Source organism: Phyllostomus hastatus, unplaced genomic scaffold (genome assembly GCF_019186645.2).
Source record: "Phyllostomus hastatus isolate PE091 unplaced genomic scaffold, TTU_PhHast_1.1 phas_scaffold_78, whole genome shotgun sequence".
Lineage (NCBI taxonomy): Eukaryota > Metazoa > Chordata > Mammalia > Chiroptera > Phyllostomidae > Phyllostomus > Phyllostomus hastatus.
This window is the reverse complement of record NW_025334041.1, coordinates 60,334,272-60,352,242: the sequence shown is the minus strand read 5'-3', so window position 1 is coordinate 60,352,242 and position 17,971 is coordinate 60,334,272. Positions and strand designations below refer to the sequence as shown.

Sequence of the window (17,971 nt, the reverse complement as noted above, 5' to 3'; positions counted from 1 at the left end):
TAAAAGTCCATATGAATTTTGTCCTTATTTGCTGGCCTAGTAAAAGGTCCATAATAATATGATGTATATTATCATCCATTTAAAAGGAAGCAAACAGAGTGAGTATGGTTGAGGCCACAAATGGGAGTTAGGGCTCAATGTATGGCTAATACCACTGACCTCCCATTGCAGAAGGTGTTCCCCCCCTCAGACCTGGGCATGTGTAGGTAAGCCCAGGAGAGGGTGAGCAAGGAAAGATTTTCATGAGAATACTTAATACCAGGTCTTCACAATTTTATTAGAAAACAAGTATAGTCCATTGATCAATGATACATGCTGTGCATGAAATGACATTTTTACTACATAAAAATATTTGGTATCTGCTGCAGAATTATACACATGAGTTTATAAAAAGCCCTTCTCCATTAACCAGTGCAAATATAATTAACCAAAAATGTCCTTTAAAAAACTGGCTCAATACTTTTCCTTTAATTGTAAATAAAATAGAGTCAAGAGAATGAAAATATAAATTCTGCTAAGCCAGTGTTGTTAACAACTTGAAATGAAACACTTAAGTGTATGTGAAACACTCAAGACTGACCCTATATATATATTTTATATATATATAATATATATATATATATTATATATATATAATCAGAAAATACAGTAAAATCTAATTAACAGGAAAGTCCTGAAAGGAAGAGCTTAAAAGAGGTTTTTGGGGAAAAACAATAAAACAAAGGAAGTTCCCAGGAGTGTAGGTACTTCCTTCCTCTGGAATCCTCCCCAGGGGATGGGAATGACGGTGTGACATCCCACCTTCCTACTAGGGCCCCTCCTCTGCCCAGGCATATCCCTTAATTCTTGTCCCTCTCAAAATTCCAGGTATAATGCTGGCAATGCCACTGCTCATTCCTGGTTACTTTCCATTCCCCTTACTTTCTGGTCCATTTTGCCACTAATTCTCAGTTTCAAAACTGGCTTTCTGGGAACTACACATGCAAATATATTTTACAGATGACCCACTAAAAATGCTCAGCATGACTTAAACCTTCTGATCAGCTTTTTTTTTTTGGAGGAGACACCCACAAAGCTGCAGGGTCTGTATGCTGCCAGATGAAAAGAAGGCACTTTATTTAAAAACAGCAACTTCGCAACAGAACTGTCACTGAGACTGCTGGAGGGAATCCGAGAGAAAAGAGGTGGGAAGAGGAGAGCCAAGGTATCAAATTCTGTTTCTCTCTAGCTCTTACTACTTTTGAGGGGGGGAAATGACCAAATAAAAGTTTGTGTTCAACAATAATAATAAATGTTAAAAATAACCCCCCCCAAAAAAAGAAAGTCTATCCATGTTCATACAATTTCAGTAAATGGCACATACATGTGGCATTTCAGTTTTCAGGGTTTTCCTCTAATTATCCTAAGGACTATTATCAAGTTTTTAAAAATATTTTTCTATATCAGAAAAACCCAACTTGCTCTCATTTTTATTTCATTTAACAAGACACATTTATGTTGAGGGAAAGAATATATAAAAGCAGAAAATTTCGCATAAAATCTAACATAATTTTTGTAAATTCCAGCATTCAAAAGTTTGGAATTTGTTTTTTTAATTAGAAGCATGCCTTGACTCAGCCACTATCCTAGAAAACTATCATTTCTTCCAACCAAAGTGCTGGGATCAAGGTGAAAGGGAAATGTATGGGCCTGAGATCACATCTTCTAAACACCGTCCAGAAGCCTGCCCTGGAGATACAAGCCCAGGACAGAGAGTGTAATTGTTTTACCACAGGTCACCTACTCACTATAAAGTCAAGATGATTGCAAATATGAAATAAGGTACTCTGTGGACATTTTTAGACAAAGTACTATACAAATCTATGTCATATGTGCAAATTATTTGTGAAGGCACCGTGGACAGCAAGGCTTCAGGGAGCAGGGCTTCAGCAGGAGACAGAGTGACTTCTCACATAGTGACAGCCAACTATAAGTACCATCAGACTGACTGAGAGGCGTCTGTTGGGAAAACAATTGGAATAAGTTTGAATTCTGGCCAGCTAGGGAAAATTCCAGAAGGCATTCTTCTCAAAGAAGACAGGAAGGAGGCAGAGATAGAGGAGCACTGGGGGCAGGTTCAAAGGCACATGGGCTGACCTGGGAATTCACATAGCAGGTCAGAGAGGAGATGGCTGTGTGGACAGACTGCAGGTTTGGGAGCATTACTGAAATGTTAATGAGAGAACTTGGGCTTTAGCTCCTGAGCCAGAAGAGCCCTGTGGAGGTAGAGTCATCTTTAGCAAGAGTGGGACGCTATGGGAGCAGTGTTTCACACAGGACGGTTAATCTATGGGCCATGTGTATGACACAGTGGAAACAGGAAGTGACTTGACAGTTGTCCTTCCAAAGAAATAATCAGTCAAATGAAAGGCAGAGAAATAAGGTAGAACAGAATAGTCATTCCAGGGAGAAATGTTAAAAGGGATCAGTTCTATGCTACTTTTATTTTTGAAATTCTCTTTACAGTAGAAAGTTAAGGTTATTTCAAAATCTTAGAATCCTGGAGAGAATCCCTTTGTTCACTGAAATGACAATTTTAAAGGTCTATAAATGAGATTCAGTCTTTGGAAAATGACTGCTGGCTGTAGATGTATATGAAAAATGCAAGGCAAGTGGAAAGTTCTCCAAGAATACTTCTACATTTTCCTAGGAAGTATCAGTCATCTTGGGACTTCACTGGCCACTCAAGGGACCCTGTAATCCCCAGACTGGGCCACAGTCCCACCCTTGGACTGTAAATGATTTCATAAAACTGTCTCTAGACAATATATTTTCTCGATGTTCTTTCCTCTCGTTTGCTCTCCCAGTGCCTTTTCTCAGAAGTTCAAATGTTCACAGAGGGCATTTGTTGCCTTTTTAAAGGCCTTCCCAAGCTCTCTGCCCTGAATTGCCCTGGCCTGCTATTGTCACCACATCCTGCTCCCTTAACAATCAGATTCCAGGTGACCTTGGGGATAAATGATCACACAGGTGCATTTTTTGCCCATACAAGTCAGTGGAGGCATGGCCCAAGGTGCAACATCCTAAGACAGGAGTCACCCAAGGAACTCTTAGCCAAGGTCCTCCTTGCTACCCAAAAGGCATGTGCACCTCCCTTTGCAGTTTCTCCTTGGAATCTGGCCTGGTGGCTGAGAATAGCAACTGGGGCTTGGATGAAGAGGGATGGTGCTGAGCTGGCATGTGGTACCTGACGTTCTTCCAGAACCTGGTCTTTGCAGACTGTGATGTTTCCTCTGAGAAGTCCCCTGACCAGCGTATGGCCCCATGTTTCCGCTTAATGAATTTAATGGATTCTGGCATTTTCTCATAGTCCTGGATTTTCTCCAACTCCAGTAGGACAACTTTAATTCCATCCTGAATGAGAGCATTGTACATCACTATTTGCTCTTCAGATGAACTCCCCAGCCAGCTGAATCCCGATGTTTCTCGGACCAAAATAATAATCAGCCTTCTGCTTTTCTTTATGTTTTCATTAGTGACTTCAACAAAGTCTGGAAAACATGAAGTATGTCAGAGTAAGTACAATTTCTGTTTATAATCATTCTCTCCAAAACCAAACCTCCAAAAGTTTCATCCCCCATATCTCTAACACTCTTTTTTCTTGCATTACTTAAGATTAAAGAAGGTTCTCATTTTAGAGACCTGCTCAAAAAAAAAAAAAGACTCACTAAAGCTGAATATTTCACTTAGGACTCAGAACACTTTCAATAGAAATTTAAAAACCTTATTAAACCAGTTGATCTATACCATTCCTATTTATTGTATTGGTTTAAAGCAATTTTCAGATCTAACTGTTAAGTTTTTCAAAATGAAATACAACTTAGTTAATTAATTTCAACAAAATATGAGAAAAGTAAATATTTTACATTAAATAATGTTAAAACCACCATTATGTACCACTGAGGAGGTTCTTAAAATTGTCAAATAAGTGTGTCTAGGCCACAATTTTCTAGAAAGATGAAATCCAACTTAACCCAATTAATTTAATAATTAAATTTGTTTCAAAACAAAATTTTTACTTCTTCCCATTATGTTCATACCTTCCCCAGCGTAGTCATCCCTTCCATAAATGAACAGCTTATATCCACACTGTTTTTCTAAGACCTCAGGCAAGACTTTAAATACAAAAATGTCTGAGTTAGAGGTGGACCCTTCCTCAAGGGTCTTTGGATATAGTATGTATGCATCATAGGTCTTTCCATCTGAAGCTAAAGGGGAAATGTTATATTTTAGAATCACAAAAAAGAGATTTGGTAAAGTCAATATTACAAACATGCATTTCAGAATGAATTATTATACAGACAACTGTAATTGAACAATAAAATAATTTAAATTTTAAAAAATGAGTTATTTTTTCATAAAATGGTATGAATGAAGCCGTAATACCAAATGTTCATACCTTTTAAAAGTGTTCTACTCTTACAAATTTCTACTTATTTTGTTTTACTACCGATGTGTTCTTTTATTATTTGATGGTTACCTCACATGCAGAGTTCTTTACCTCTCTGTATGGGAACTATCTTCCAATTCTTGTCTTTTTCCCCAAATGTCACAGCCCTGAATTCTAGCATTCTCCCTTTTATATGTTATTGTAGTATTCATTTTTCTTACAAGGCTTAAACAAGAGAATGCTTCTCTGATGCATGAGAATTGAGTCTTATCTTTGATTTGAAGTCAAATCTTGGATGATCTGTGCCCTACCCAGAGCAGAGAAGGTCCTCAACAATGGTTTCTGAATAACTGGACTTATAAACACATGCTCTAAATGCCTGTTTATCCAACCATTACAAACATTAAGGCAGTAACTTGGAAAACAATGCTTCTCAGTCTGTTCAGTTATGAAACTACAATTATATATAAAAATAACTACTATTTTAATGTATATTACATTTCATTTTAAAATTTAAGTAAATCCCTCTTAGTTATCTTCTACATCTCTTAACTAGTCCCTCTCTTCAACAAGAAAACATTCCACTGAATACAAAATTGTACCTTTTTTGGGGAGAAAGTCATAGCAAGAATCCCTGTACCAAAGTACTATGTCAATCTTGAAGATTTTATAAATGAAAACAGAGCTTGTAATTAGTACTGTTAACATGGCAAATATACTAATAATGTGCTTCTGGAAATTGGGAACTATAGCAAAAAAGAGAAAAAAATATTAGAACCAAATAAATTAGAATTTGAGCATAACAAATTAAACATCATCATCCCAGAGAAACCATATTTGGGACTAGCCTGCAGTCGCAAATCCCAGATAGTATTAACCCATTCATTATCACTTAATGATAGATATTAATGTACAAGGCCAACTAGAATGGATGCTATGTAAAAAAAGTGTACTGTATTAAATTTCCACCTAAGTAGTATAATATACAATCTCATAGAAAAATAACAAAGACCATAGGATAGAGTACTTCATAGTAAAATGAGTTAAAGTCACTCAAAAGCCAACAAAAGTTCCTAGAGGTAGAAGAGTCAGAAGAAAAGGTAAAAGCTGGAAGAAAAGTGGGATTAGGGATACCACACAAAATGTTTCTCACTTACATATTCTCTAGGCTTCACTTGCTAATTATTCATTCAGTGACAGATTACAGAGCAGGTGGGGCAAAGGAGTAAGGTGAAGAGGAGGTAAAAAGGGAGGATGTAAAAAAGAAGAAAAAAGAAGAAGAAAGTGACTTCTAAATGTCAGGGGCCATGCAGGCATCAAGAAGAGAGAATCTAAAGGCTCTCTTATTTTAGTTTTTCAATATAGGCCTTTGATCCATCTGCAATTGATTTGGGTATAAAGTAGAAATCCGGATATACCACTTTCTAGACCAACAATCAATCGGCTAAATTGAAAGTTGATGTTTATAGTCTTCATAACTGTAGCTTCATACAAGATCATGATACCTCTAGTATAAATCTTCCAGACTTGCTGTTTTTATTCAAGACCACTAAGGGTGTCCAACCTGTGGCCCATGGACTGAACACAGCCCAGGATGGCTGTGAATGCAAGCCAATGCAATATCATAAATTTACTTAAAACATTACTAGATTTTTTTTTGTGATTACATGTCACAATGTATTTAGTGTGTGGCCCAAGACAACTCTTCTTCTTCCAGTGTGGCACAGAGATGCCAAAAGGTTGGACACCCCTGAGAGTATTTTTGGCTCTTTACATTTCCCTATGACTTTTAGAGTAAGCCCGCCTAAAACCACATACCCCCACCACCCACATACACCCATACTTGCACAAATTGTGCTGAGATTTTTAGTGGAATGGTTTTGAATCTATAAATTCATTTGGGGACAACTAACATCTTTATAACATTGAGTCTTTCAATATATGAACAATGTATATTCCCCCATCGGTTTAGGTCTTTTCCAATTTATCTCAACAATTTTTTTGTTTCTTTCTTTTTTAGTTTATATTACAGAGGTCTTGAACAGCTCTTGCTAGATTTATTCCTATGACTTTGATAATCTTTGATGCTACTTTAAAGGTTATCATTTCAATTTAATTTCTACTGGTATTGGTTTGTTATTGGTACTTACAGACATACATAGTAATACTATGTATATATGTAGACTAGTGTGACCTTGCTAAATTCACTTATAGTTCTAACAGTGTGTTTAGATTTTGTTTCATGTATGTATTCATAAATACCCTATTTTAACTACTACTAATCTTAAAATATTTTACAAATACTCTTAATACTGTGTATAAAGATTATACAACTGATAAAAATCAATGACTTCTGACATCCTCTCCAGAAAGTGGATATTTAGACTTCCCCTGTACATCCATCATTCACCTGAACACATTCATTAGGTACCTACCATGACCAGACTTAAGATGCTACTAGTTCTGGAAATGGAATAATTAGCAAAATAAATGGTCTATACCATCACAGAATTTATAGTCAAGTAAAGAAAACTAAGTATGATAAATATTGTGATTGGGACATATGGTGCTATGGAAGTACATTCATTTTGGGAGAGAGCAGGACAGAAAAGCTCCTTAACAGAAGAAATTGTTCAGCCAAGATGAGAAAAAAGAAGTTATCCAGGTTAACAGGTATCCAAGACCAAGGAAATAGCATTGAAAACTTCAAGGTCACAGAATCTTACCATGCTAAAACAAAATTCCATTCCCAATAAAATTTTGTTGTTTACCTGGGTGTGTTAATTGGATATATGCTGCATTTATACCATATGTATTCCTGGCTACACAGGTAAATGGATATAGATAAAATTTACTTTTCACTTCTGAAATATTAAGCATTATGATGATTGTATTCCTTTTTTTGGATGAAGGATTTTCCACTCTGTTCAAAAGAGAGAGAGAGAGGAAATAAAGTTATTTAAGTAAACTGCATTAACAACAAATAAGACACGTGCATGGTTTATCTCATCATTTGTTGCATAAATTGCAGCAGAAGCAATCACCAGCCCTAAGAACAGGTGTGACAATCAGGCTTCTAGCCACACTGATGGTAGATGTGATAGCCCTAGGACCACTGTCAATAAAAGACTCAGCAGCAGAGAAATTGAATTAAAATCACCAGCTTTCAAGAAGAAAAATAGAGATATGTGCATGTTGGTGTCCATGGGGCACAGAGAAAAATATATGGAACAAGAGTAGAGTCAGTAGGTGACAGAGGGTCAGAATGTAATGCTAAGGAGTTAAGAGTTTAGAGAGCTTATACATAGCCACTGGAGACTTGAGAAGTGGAGTGCATACTTCCTGACCCCATTTAATGAGTCTTTTTTAGAGTACTTAAAAAATAGAATAACATGAAGGTTATTCAGGAAAATTGTTTCATTGGACTGTTGCAACATACATAACTAATTTAAGAGAAAGCCTTCTTAATGGTCCTGAATTTGCACCACAATGACATGTATTTTTATCTTAAATATACAAGACCTCTTAAATTCTGTTTAGCTTTGCAAAACTCAGTGTGGGCAGCAAAGGGATAAGAACCAATCAACTGTCAACTAACTTTTGCTATTAGGTTAAACTGTCAAAGTTATATAAAGTATAACATGCAATTTAGCACCAAAACTTCTCTAATGTAAGGGTGGCTTTCAGCATACTTACAGTCTATAGTCTTCCACAAGCACTGGATCATCATCAATTATTGACCCATTCCACTTCCAATAGACCAAGTCACTGAACTGGCCAGTGACATTGCATATCAATTGTAGCTGGGATCCTGCAAAGCAATGTATTTTTAATCATAGTATTAATTGATTTTATGTGATCTATCAGTATTAACAAATGACTATTGAATAAAAAATTTTAATTACACAAAAGCACAAAGAAAAAGAAAGATCACTCTTAAACCTACCACCCAGAAATGACCACTATTAGTAACATTATTTATCTCATATCTTACCTTCTCTATGCACACATGCACTTTTTAAAATGAGGTATAATGTATATCATTTGTAATGATTATTGCATTGGGAATGCTGACTCATGCCATTAGCCTTTCAGGGCTGCTTAATATTACACAATACAGACAGAATATGATTAATTATTGTCCTATTGTTAAATACCTTGTGTTTCTAATTTTTCATTACTATGTTACTATTCCAATGAACATTCTTGTACATCCATATTATACATACCCTTAAGTACTGCTTTAAATGAAAATCTAGAAGTAGAATTCAGTTAAAAGGTGATACACATTTTAAAAACTGACCACCCTCTCCCAAATGAGACTGTAAGCCTACACTTTGCCCAACAGTGTGGGCAACTGCCATTTCCCTCCCCAATTCCCATACCAATCACTGCCAATTCAGAAAAGAAAAAAAACTTCATTTAAATTTCACCTGCATTTCTTCAATTAATAGTGAATTGACAGGTTTTTCATAAGTTTGGTGTTCATTTGCCTTTAAGAACTGCTTATTACTCCTATTATCATTAATCACATTCTCATGTTAAACGTACTGATGTGGAAGAGTTCTTTATTCATGAAAGGTATTAATTCTTCATCATACATGAAAACTATTTCAAAAATCCTTCAGCATTAGTCACTTTCATTTTTATTTATAATTCTTTGGTACAGATATTTTTATTTTTTGTTTGGTCAAATGTATTAGTTTATCTGTTTTTGTTATTTTTTCCCTAAAATATCTACCATCAAATCAGGTAAATATCTATGTACACTTTATTTGGAGAAAATAATACTTTCACTGTTGCACTGTTTTATAGTTTTAAGGGGGCACGAGAATTTTAGCTTTTGCAGTCGTTTGTAACCCTTCAAAGTATCATAGTACATTAATAGATAAACAATATTATCTGTGCTATTAACATGTAAAGAAGATGACAACTAGGGAAAAATGCCTCTTTCAGATCTAAAGGGGAACAACACACACAAAAAAGGGGAAATACTGCTCTAGATTATATTGGCCTATATTCAATTTTCAGTTTTCACATCTTTGTCAGTTTATAACTAAGAATATCTTTATATTACCTTCCTTCATAAATAACAATTCAGCTAAGAACAGAATCCACAGGTAACAAACTCTTATCTTCTAATCTCTGTCTTCATGTAGTTACAGAAAATAATGCTGTACACCAACTTGATTTTTGATCCTCTGATACAAAAATCTGTTATGTTTATTTTCTTTTTTATTGAATTTATTGAAGGGTGATAGGTTTCAAGTGTACAACTCAATAAAACACTATCTGCACACTGTAATTGTCCCAAGCAAAGTCTCTCTCTATCCCAATATTTCCTCCCTTTACCCACCTCCACCTAGCTCTTGCCCCTTTCCCTCTGGCTATGATCACACTTAAATCTGTGTCTATGTGTTATTATATATTTTTTTTGCTTTAAGCAAAAAATCCCTTCGATATTTTTCATCCAGTCCCCCCAACCCTCTAACAGCTGTCAATCCATTCTGTGTATCCATGCCTCTGTTTCTATTCTATTTATCAGCTTATTTTCTTCATTAGATTCCATATATTAGTGAGATCTTATGGTAGCATCTGTCTTTCTCTGACTGGCTTATTCCACTTAGCATAATAATCTCCAGATCTACTCATGCTGTCATAAAAGGTGAGATTTCCTTTTTGTACAGTTCATTAGTATTCCATTGTGCAAATATACCACAACTTTTATTCACTCATACACTGGTGGACACTTGAGCTGTTTCCAGATATCGGCTATTGTAAATAGCACTGCAATGAAAATAGGGGTGCAAATATTCTTTCAAATTACTGTTTTGGGTCCCTTTATATATGTATTCTCAGAAGTGGGACAGCTGGGTCAAAAGGTAGTTCCATATTTTATTTCTGCTTTTTTTAAGATTTTTATTTATTTTTAGAGAGGGGAAGGAAGGAAGAGAAGGGGAGAAACATATATGTACGGTTACCTCTCATGCGCCCCCTACTAGGGACCTGGCCCACAACCCAGGTATGTGCCCAGACTGGGAATCAAACCTATAACCCTTTGGTTCACAGGCTGGCACTCAATCCACTGAGCTACACCAGCCAGGGCCCATTTTTTATTTTTTGATGAAACTCCATACTGTTTACAGAGTGGCTGTACCAGTCTGTTTCCATCAACAATGCACAAGATCCTCTTCACATCCTCACCAGCACTTGTTTGTTGATTTGATGATAGCCATTCTAACAGGTGTAAGGTAATAGCTCATGGCAGCTTTAATTTGCATCTCTCACATAATTAGTGATGCTGAGGATTTTCTCATATCTCTTTTGGTCATCTCTATGTCCTCTTTGGAGAAGTATCTATTCTGGTCTTTTGCCCATTTTGTAACTGGGTGTTGGTCTTTCTGGTGTTGAGCTGTATAAGTTATTTATATATCTTGGAAATTAACCCCTTATCAGTTCTCCCCTTCAGTGGGTTCCCTTTTCATTTTGTTGATGATTTCTTTTGCAGTGCAAAAGCTTTTTATTTTAATGTAGTCCCACTTGTTTAATTTCTTCCTTTGTTTTCTTTGTCCGAAGAGGTATATAGGCAAAAATACTGCTACAAGAAAGGTTTTTTTTTAATGCTCACCTGAGGATATATTTATTGACTTTAGAGAGGGAGGGAGGAAGGGGCTAGCAAGAAAGAGAGACAGCACAGGGGCAAGACATGTGAGAGAGGAACACCAATCAGTTACCTCCACACACACTCAAATGAGGATCAAACCTGCAACCTAGGTATGCACTGGGGCACCTAGGTACCTTGATTGGGGAATGAACCCACAACTCTTTGGTGTATGGGACAACACTCCAACCAACTGAGACACCTGACCAGGGCAGATGTCTGAACTGTAGCATGTTTTCTTCTAGGATTTTCATGCTTTTACAACTTGCATAAATATCTTTTATCAATCTTGAGTTTATTCTTGTGAATTCTGTATGTTGGTGATGTAGTTTCTCTCTCTTTTTTTGCATGTTCCTGTCTAATCTTCCCAATACCATTCATTGAAGTAGTTATCTTGACTCCATTTTATGCTCTTGCCTCCTTTGTCAAATATGAATTGACCATAAAGGTGTGGGTTTATGTGTGCTCTCTGTTCTAGTCACTGATCTATATGCCTGTTCTTATGCCAGTATCAGGCTGTTTTGATTACAATGGCCTTGTAGCATGGCTTGGTATCAGATAATATACCTCCAACTTTGTTCTTATTTTTCAAGATTGCTGAAAACTGGATTGAGATAAAATTGATGTATTTGTTTGTAATAAGATTAAATCTAAAATATCATTTGTGATAAAGCAGTTCCAAGTTTCAAGTTCTTTTTTGGCATGTTTTGCATTTGGTCAAACTAATGAAGTTGACACAAAATATTCTGCAGCTCTTCTCTAATTTGTCTTCTTATTGGATTTTTCCTCCATTTTTTCCCTTATCCTCTCCAAAAAAATACTCTTCATTCATGTCTAAGCCATCTTCACTTTCTTTATGAGAAATATCTTGCTCAGTATCCAACTCCTCTGAACAAACTTCCACAAAATCTTCATCTTCTTTTTGTTTAAAGATTTTATTTATTTATTTTTAGAGAGGGAAGGGAGGGAGAAAGAGAGAGAGAGAAACATCAATGTGCAGTTGCCGGGGGTCATGGCCTGCAACCCAGGCATGTATCCTGACTGGGAATCGAAAAATCTTCATCTTCTAAATCACTTTCATTTTCATATTCAACACTATCATTCTCATCATCAGATTTAAATAGAATTTGCTGAAGTTCAACATCTCTTGGACTATTGAACTGATATATTTTTCCAGCCATTTTCAATGGTAAATGAAAAAAAAACACACAACACTGACTTCAAAGTTCATGAATAAAACTACACTAACACTGACTTCAGAGTTTGTGGTCTCTCAGATACAATTTCCTATTGAATATCACATAATCCTATGAAACACATTATAACCAAATTGATGGCTTAAAGGTATGGCATAACATTAGTCACAAACACACAGCTAGTCATGACCTTGAGTCTATGCACCTGATATATGTAACAATATTTTTAAAAAAGACTTTGTTTGTATCCCTCAGATCAGCTGCAACCACTGCATGGTTAAGGTTATTATTGGTAGGTACTTATTGCCATTTTATTTTTTGCCTGGACTTCCTATAGGCTTATGAAGAAAGGCTGTAGAATGGGCTTAAGTTGGTCATGCCACTCTGACACTTTCTCAAGCTGAAGCCTAGTAGGGCAGGATGACTAGGTTGAGAAGACATGGCTAGTGGGTCCCCTACTTGGGGATAGTGTGGTCAGACACTGAATGGAGAGAATGTGGCTCCTACTCCAGAGCCATACCACACAGTCTCTGTTAGTCTCCAACTCTAGCTCCCTCAGGAGGAGCACAATCCGGGTTCAAGTTTGGTGCAGCCAGCCATTCCCACTGCAGGAGCAAGCATGGCAAAACAGGGCCACCACGACTTTGGAAAACAGATCAAGAAAGCCCTTTGTTGGGGGTAACACCAGTGGGGATGTGGGAGGGGGTGAGCTGCATGCTTCCCCTCAGCTTCACAGCCAGGCCACCAGAGACCCTGACAAGGGGGTCTTCTGTTGGGGGTGGCACCTGCCAAACCCTCAGGAGGGGGAAAAGATTGGCTCTCATTCCAAAGCCACACTGTTAATGAGAGTCTGTAGTTTCTCCAGAAAAAGACCTCAGGTCCCTGTTGGCTGTAGCCAACAGTTCTTTCTGCCAGACTTGAGCTCAGCAGGATGGTGTTGCCAGTATTTGGAGGGGCAGTACACTGCTCCTTAACACTCTTGTGCTGTAAGAACAAGAGTGCCTGATCCTAGGAGATGGTGCCTGAGGGTGGTGTGGAATAGGGACTCAGAACAGGGACTTCAGTAGCTGACACTCCAGATCTCTATCCAGAGCCACACCACCTAAATCTTCTCTTTGATTCCTGTATGCTGTGTGTCTCCTTCCTTCTACCAAAGCCCCATATGAGTGCCCAGAAGAGTGAGCTTCTGTGAGTTGGCCCTTTAAGAGAGCATCTGGATTCTAGCAGACTCCTTCTTCTTCTCAATAAACAGAGTCCCTGAAGATTTTCACTGCCAGATGCTATTCAGGCTCCTCTTCCCGGCCCTGGTGCTCCGGTTTGGGGGTCATGGTGTAGGGGTGAGACCCCATGCAACCTCAGGGTGGGGAACTTTTACAACTTCTCAGCTGCCACACCTGGGTAGAGGGGCCAGCCCTCTCTGCATCTTCACCCTTCTTACCAGTCTCTGTGTAACTTCTGTAAATTCTTGGATATAATACTCCTGTTTAGTTGTCCTTCAGTTAGTCACTCAGGTTGATTGCTCTGTAATTTAGCTGTAAATCTGGTTTGGCTCTGGGAACAGGTGTGTGTAGCTTCCACTTACTTCATAGATATCTCAGATCTCTCTGTTTTTTTATGTTTAGACCAGTGGTTTCTAACAGAACTTTCAGCAATGGTGAAAATGTCCTATATTTGTATTAAAACTGTAGTCACTGGTCACCCGTATCTATTAAGCTCTTGACTGAGACACTAATTTTCAATTGAACTAAGTAATTAATTTAATTTAAATTTACATATACCTAACCATATGTGGCTAGTGGCTATTGCATTGTATAGTGTAGGTCTAATGCTTATAAGATTTCTTCTCATTCTTGAAATGAAAAATGTTCACTAACTTGAAAAAGTATTTTTCTAGAATGACTATCTTTTTGACCTATTACAGTCTTACTCTTCTGCCTAAAAGCTTAACACCCTGGGCATAAGAAATTCATTGTGTACCAAATAAATTACATTCTTCATTCCTAGGCCTGTTGAAATTGGCCTTTGGTTGGTGTTGTCACGTGTAATAGGTTTCCACAGAAAAGCAAGGATAGGCAAATCAGACTTGGTTAGAGTCAAGAAATCCAAAGAAACATTTAACATACAATCTATGCCACTTTCTTTCTAAATATAGATATATCCAGTAAACAACTTAAATTTACTACTATGTGTAGTAAAGGTACAATTTATCTTAATCTTGAATTCAAAATAATTATTTCAGCACATCCTAATATGAGGCGACTTACCCAAGACCACTTCCATCGTCTCATTAACTGGACTCACAATCACAGGCCTCATGGGCCTATTTTCCTCTGAAAGAAAAACATCCACAGGGCTTCTCAGTCTCATATAGATTAGAATCTCAATTGACAACAACACTTGGCTAAATATACCAAAACATACTACACAGCATCCTGCCAGATATTCCCTTAAGTGCCTGAAGCATTTATGACAGGAGACAGAAGACCAGAGGTGAAGGAAGGAGGCTTGAAAGCCATAGCAAAACTGTGAATACCCACTAAAATGCCTGCACCCTTCTGAACCCATGGAATTTGATGCTACAGAAAACCACATATGACACCAGGGCTCGAGGCTCCAGACAAGTGCCTCTCTTAAAGTGAATCCAGGAATATGAGCAGTCATAGAAATGTACTTCCCTTGGTGGAGCATTATTCCCTAGAAAGGCCATCCAATGCTAGATCTGCTTATATTCAGTGCCTTCAATAATGACCCAAGAGTAGAATGTCAAGAAATTTGGTATAATTTATTAAAACAGGCATAAAAATATTAAGTAGCTCTAGAAAGTAACCTGGCTTTTATTTATAAGAAGATTGGCTTCAAGGGGTAACCTGTGGCCAACCCCGGAAAACTATGAACTTGAATGTAAAGTATTAAAAAAAAGGAATTCCATCAATGCAGGATATTGTCTTTTTTGTTTGCTAATATATACCTAGAACAGTGACTGGCACATAGTAGGTGCTCAATAAATAATTTTAAATCTGCCTTTAGAAAAAAATTAAAAATGACCTCACCCCTGATTAAGTATATGATTTCTATATAAGGGATCAGAAAAGGAGATGAAGAATATATCTGCTAGTCTAGTTACTAGATAGATGACTAGGTAGATGGATAGATGATAGATAGATAGATGGATAGATAGATAGATAGACACATAGATAAATACATAGATAGATTGATCTCAGGAAAAACAAACCAGAGCTAGACAATGACCAGATGATTGTGACTACTGAATATTACAATTCACTAATGCTTGTAGGAATTAATTGTGATTCAATAATATAAACTTTGAAAAAAATAAATTACTATTGAATTGAGATAGTTCAACTATATGTAGGGTGATCATGTTCTGGGTGACCTGTGATATTCCCTGTTTATGCCTGTTATCCCAGCATAATTAATAAAAACCTCTTTAACTTTCAAACTCCTTGTTGGAGTAACTCTTTGTATATTAGAGAAAGCTTAAAACTCTGATATTTACAGTAAGATCAAGCATTCTGTCATCCCCAGATAACTTGTCAGAGTGCACTTTGTTGTAAAATAGTTTTTATTTTTTTTATTTTTTAAGTTTTTTTAATTTTAATTTTGTTCAAGTACAGTTTTCTCCCTTTTACTCCCATTCCAGTCCACCCACCCTACCCTCCCCACTTCCCTCCCATTACCACCCTCCCCCTAGCTTTTGTCCACGTGTCCTTTAAATTTGTTCCTGTAAAATAGTTTTTAATATGAAACACGCTTAGTAGAGAATTGAAAGCCTCAGGAAATTAACAAGAATCATCACCATGAACCTATTTATTGCTCATCTGTTCTGCATCAAATACATAACCACATAATTGATCTCTAATCTTCCCAACAACCTAGGAAGGATGTATCATCTTCATACAGAGGAGGAAACAGGCTTAGAGAGGTAAAGTAATTGGGCTAACAGGGAACTAACAAGAGGGAGATTATGGGGGTGTAACTTATTCCAAAGCCCATTATCATCCTCATCTTCATGCAAATGATCCTCATTGCTAGACATTCAGATTCCCCAAGGGAAGGAGCCCAGAACTGTCCTCATACACCAGCCAGAATCAGCCCGAGTTCTCAGGAAGAACCATTTTTAGCCATCCCAAAGAACAAGTCTCCTAGTTCAATTGGAAAATGCAGCTCATGTTGTCTGTTTAATTAGCTCTGCATCTGAAGCAGAAATGAAAGCCATTTACATAGTATTTAACAACAAATTAAGACAATGTGACCTTTGGCAAGTCATCAAGATTCGCGTGGATTTTGTCTCCAAGGACAATGAAGGTAATAGAATTGTGGTCTCTGGGCTTTCCCAGATATAAACTCCTAGGATTGAAACTATGACTCACCTAGAGTTAGAAGTTCTATAACCCGGGAGATGCAATATTGCTTTCCCAAGTATGTGTAGGATGCAAGACAAGTATAGTTCCCTTTATGCGCTTCAGTCACATTCATGATAATGAGCTTACTTGATTCACCAATATAATTTATATTGTCAAGAAGTAGAGGTTTGCAATCCTAGATAGAGGGACAGGATGGAAGTATTGAAAACCAATTAATAACTTGCTCCAGTCAGCCAGGAAAAAAATCTATTTTTTTCATAGCAGCAAATGTTTTATAGATATATAATATATACATTATATTTTATATAAATTTATGTGTATACATAAATATACATATATATGAAAAGAAAGGTTCCTTGCATACAAGTTTTAATATTGTAATTTTTATGGCAAAAGGCATATTATTCCTAGGATATTAGGAATAATATCCTAGGCCTATGAGCCTTGCATTTTGAAAATAAATTTGTATTTGTAAATTAAAAAAACACATTTGAGGAAAGAATGCTCACACTATAGTTTCTCTGTAATGCTGTACTTCCTTTCCTCACTGATGCTATTTATTTTGTGTTTCTTACCCTATACAAGATGATTCTTCCAAGTAAGCTCCAATAACCTAGGTAGATCAAAGATATCCAAACACAATGTGTTCTCTATATAATGCTAGTCAATCACTTTTAAGACAGTTACATAAACTACTAACTTATTTAAGGACCACAAGATATTTTAAATAAAACACAAAATAATACATTTTGTCATAAACAGTTATCTCTTAAAAACCCTAAATTTATACTCAGTCTTATCTTTAAACTTCTTTTATTCTTACTATATTCTTCTCAACTGTATCTAATTAAATAAAAATAACAGAAAGTAAGATTTTAGTTAAGCTGCAAATTAAATAGATGTAGTCTTACAACTTATAAAAATGTTCCTATTAAATTTTACCACTAAAAAGCAAACAATGTGTCAAATGAAAAGTACTATTCAGATTCAACATATTGTCTACAACAGAAAGCTATTTTATTTGCTGGAAAAGTAAAATACCATATTTAACATAATATTACCTTATACCACTGTATTTTTGGTAACTCATTATTTTCATCTTTAAAATAATCCAAATAAGGACATACAAGTTGTCCATCTCCTGCAATAGGCAGTTTCTGTGTAAATATAGCTTGTGCACTGTAACACAAGTTAGGTTCACGTTGTACAAACTTTGCAGTTATTTCAATCTTGAGGCAGTAAGTTGAATTTCTAAAATAAATCAAAATAGGTCAATTAAGCATTATTAAGAGATTTTTCT

At 36.4% G+C, this 17,971-nt stretch overlaps 1 protein-coding gene across 9 annotated transcripts in view; it reads right to left on the bottom strand.

The window, feature by feature from the left end:
• Positions 1 to 252: 252 nt before the first annotated feature.
• The window catches only part of IL1R1 (interleukin 1 receptor type 1), a 127,727-nt gene continuing 110,008 nt past the window's right edge, over positions 253 to 17,971 (bottom strand). For 8 of the 9 annotated variants that reach the window (XM_045827919.1, XM_045827918.1, XM_045827922.1 and 5 more), the window contains 8 exons: positions 17,733 to 17,922; positions 16,678 to 16,846; positions 14,551 to 14,616; positions 8,126 to 8,240; positions 7,201 to 7,352; positions 5,032 to 5,175; positions 4,080 to 4,247; positions 253 to 3,530 (listed from right to left, as the gene is read on the bottom strand). In XM_045827919.1, coding sequence (XP_045683875.1) covers positions 3,109 to 3,530; positions 4,080 to 4,247; positions 5,032 to 5,175; positions 7,201 to 7,352; positions 8,126 to 8,240; positions 14,551 to 14,616; positions 16,678 to 16,846; positions 17,733 to 17,922 — 1,426 coding nt within the window. In that variant the 3' untranslated portion in view covers positions 253 to 3,108. The remainder of the gene's footprint in view (positions 3,531 to 4,079; positions 4,248 to 5,031; positions 5,176 to 7,200; positions 7,353 to 8,125; positions 8,241 to 14,550; positions 14,617 to 16,677; positions 16,847 to 17,732; positions 17,923 to 17,971) is intronic. The other variant, XM_045827924.1, reaches the window with a different exon arrangement.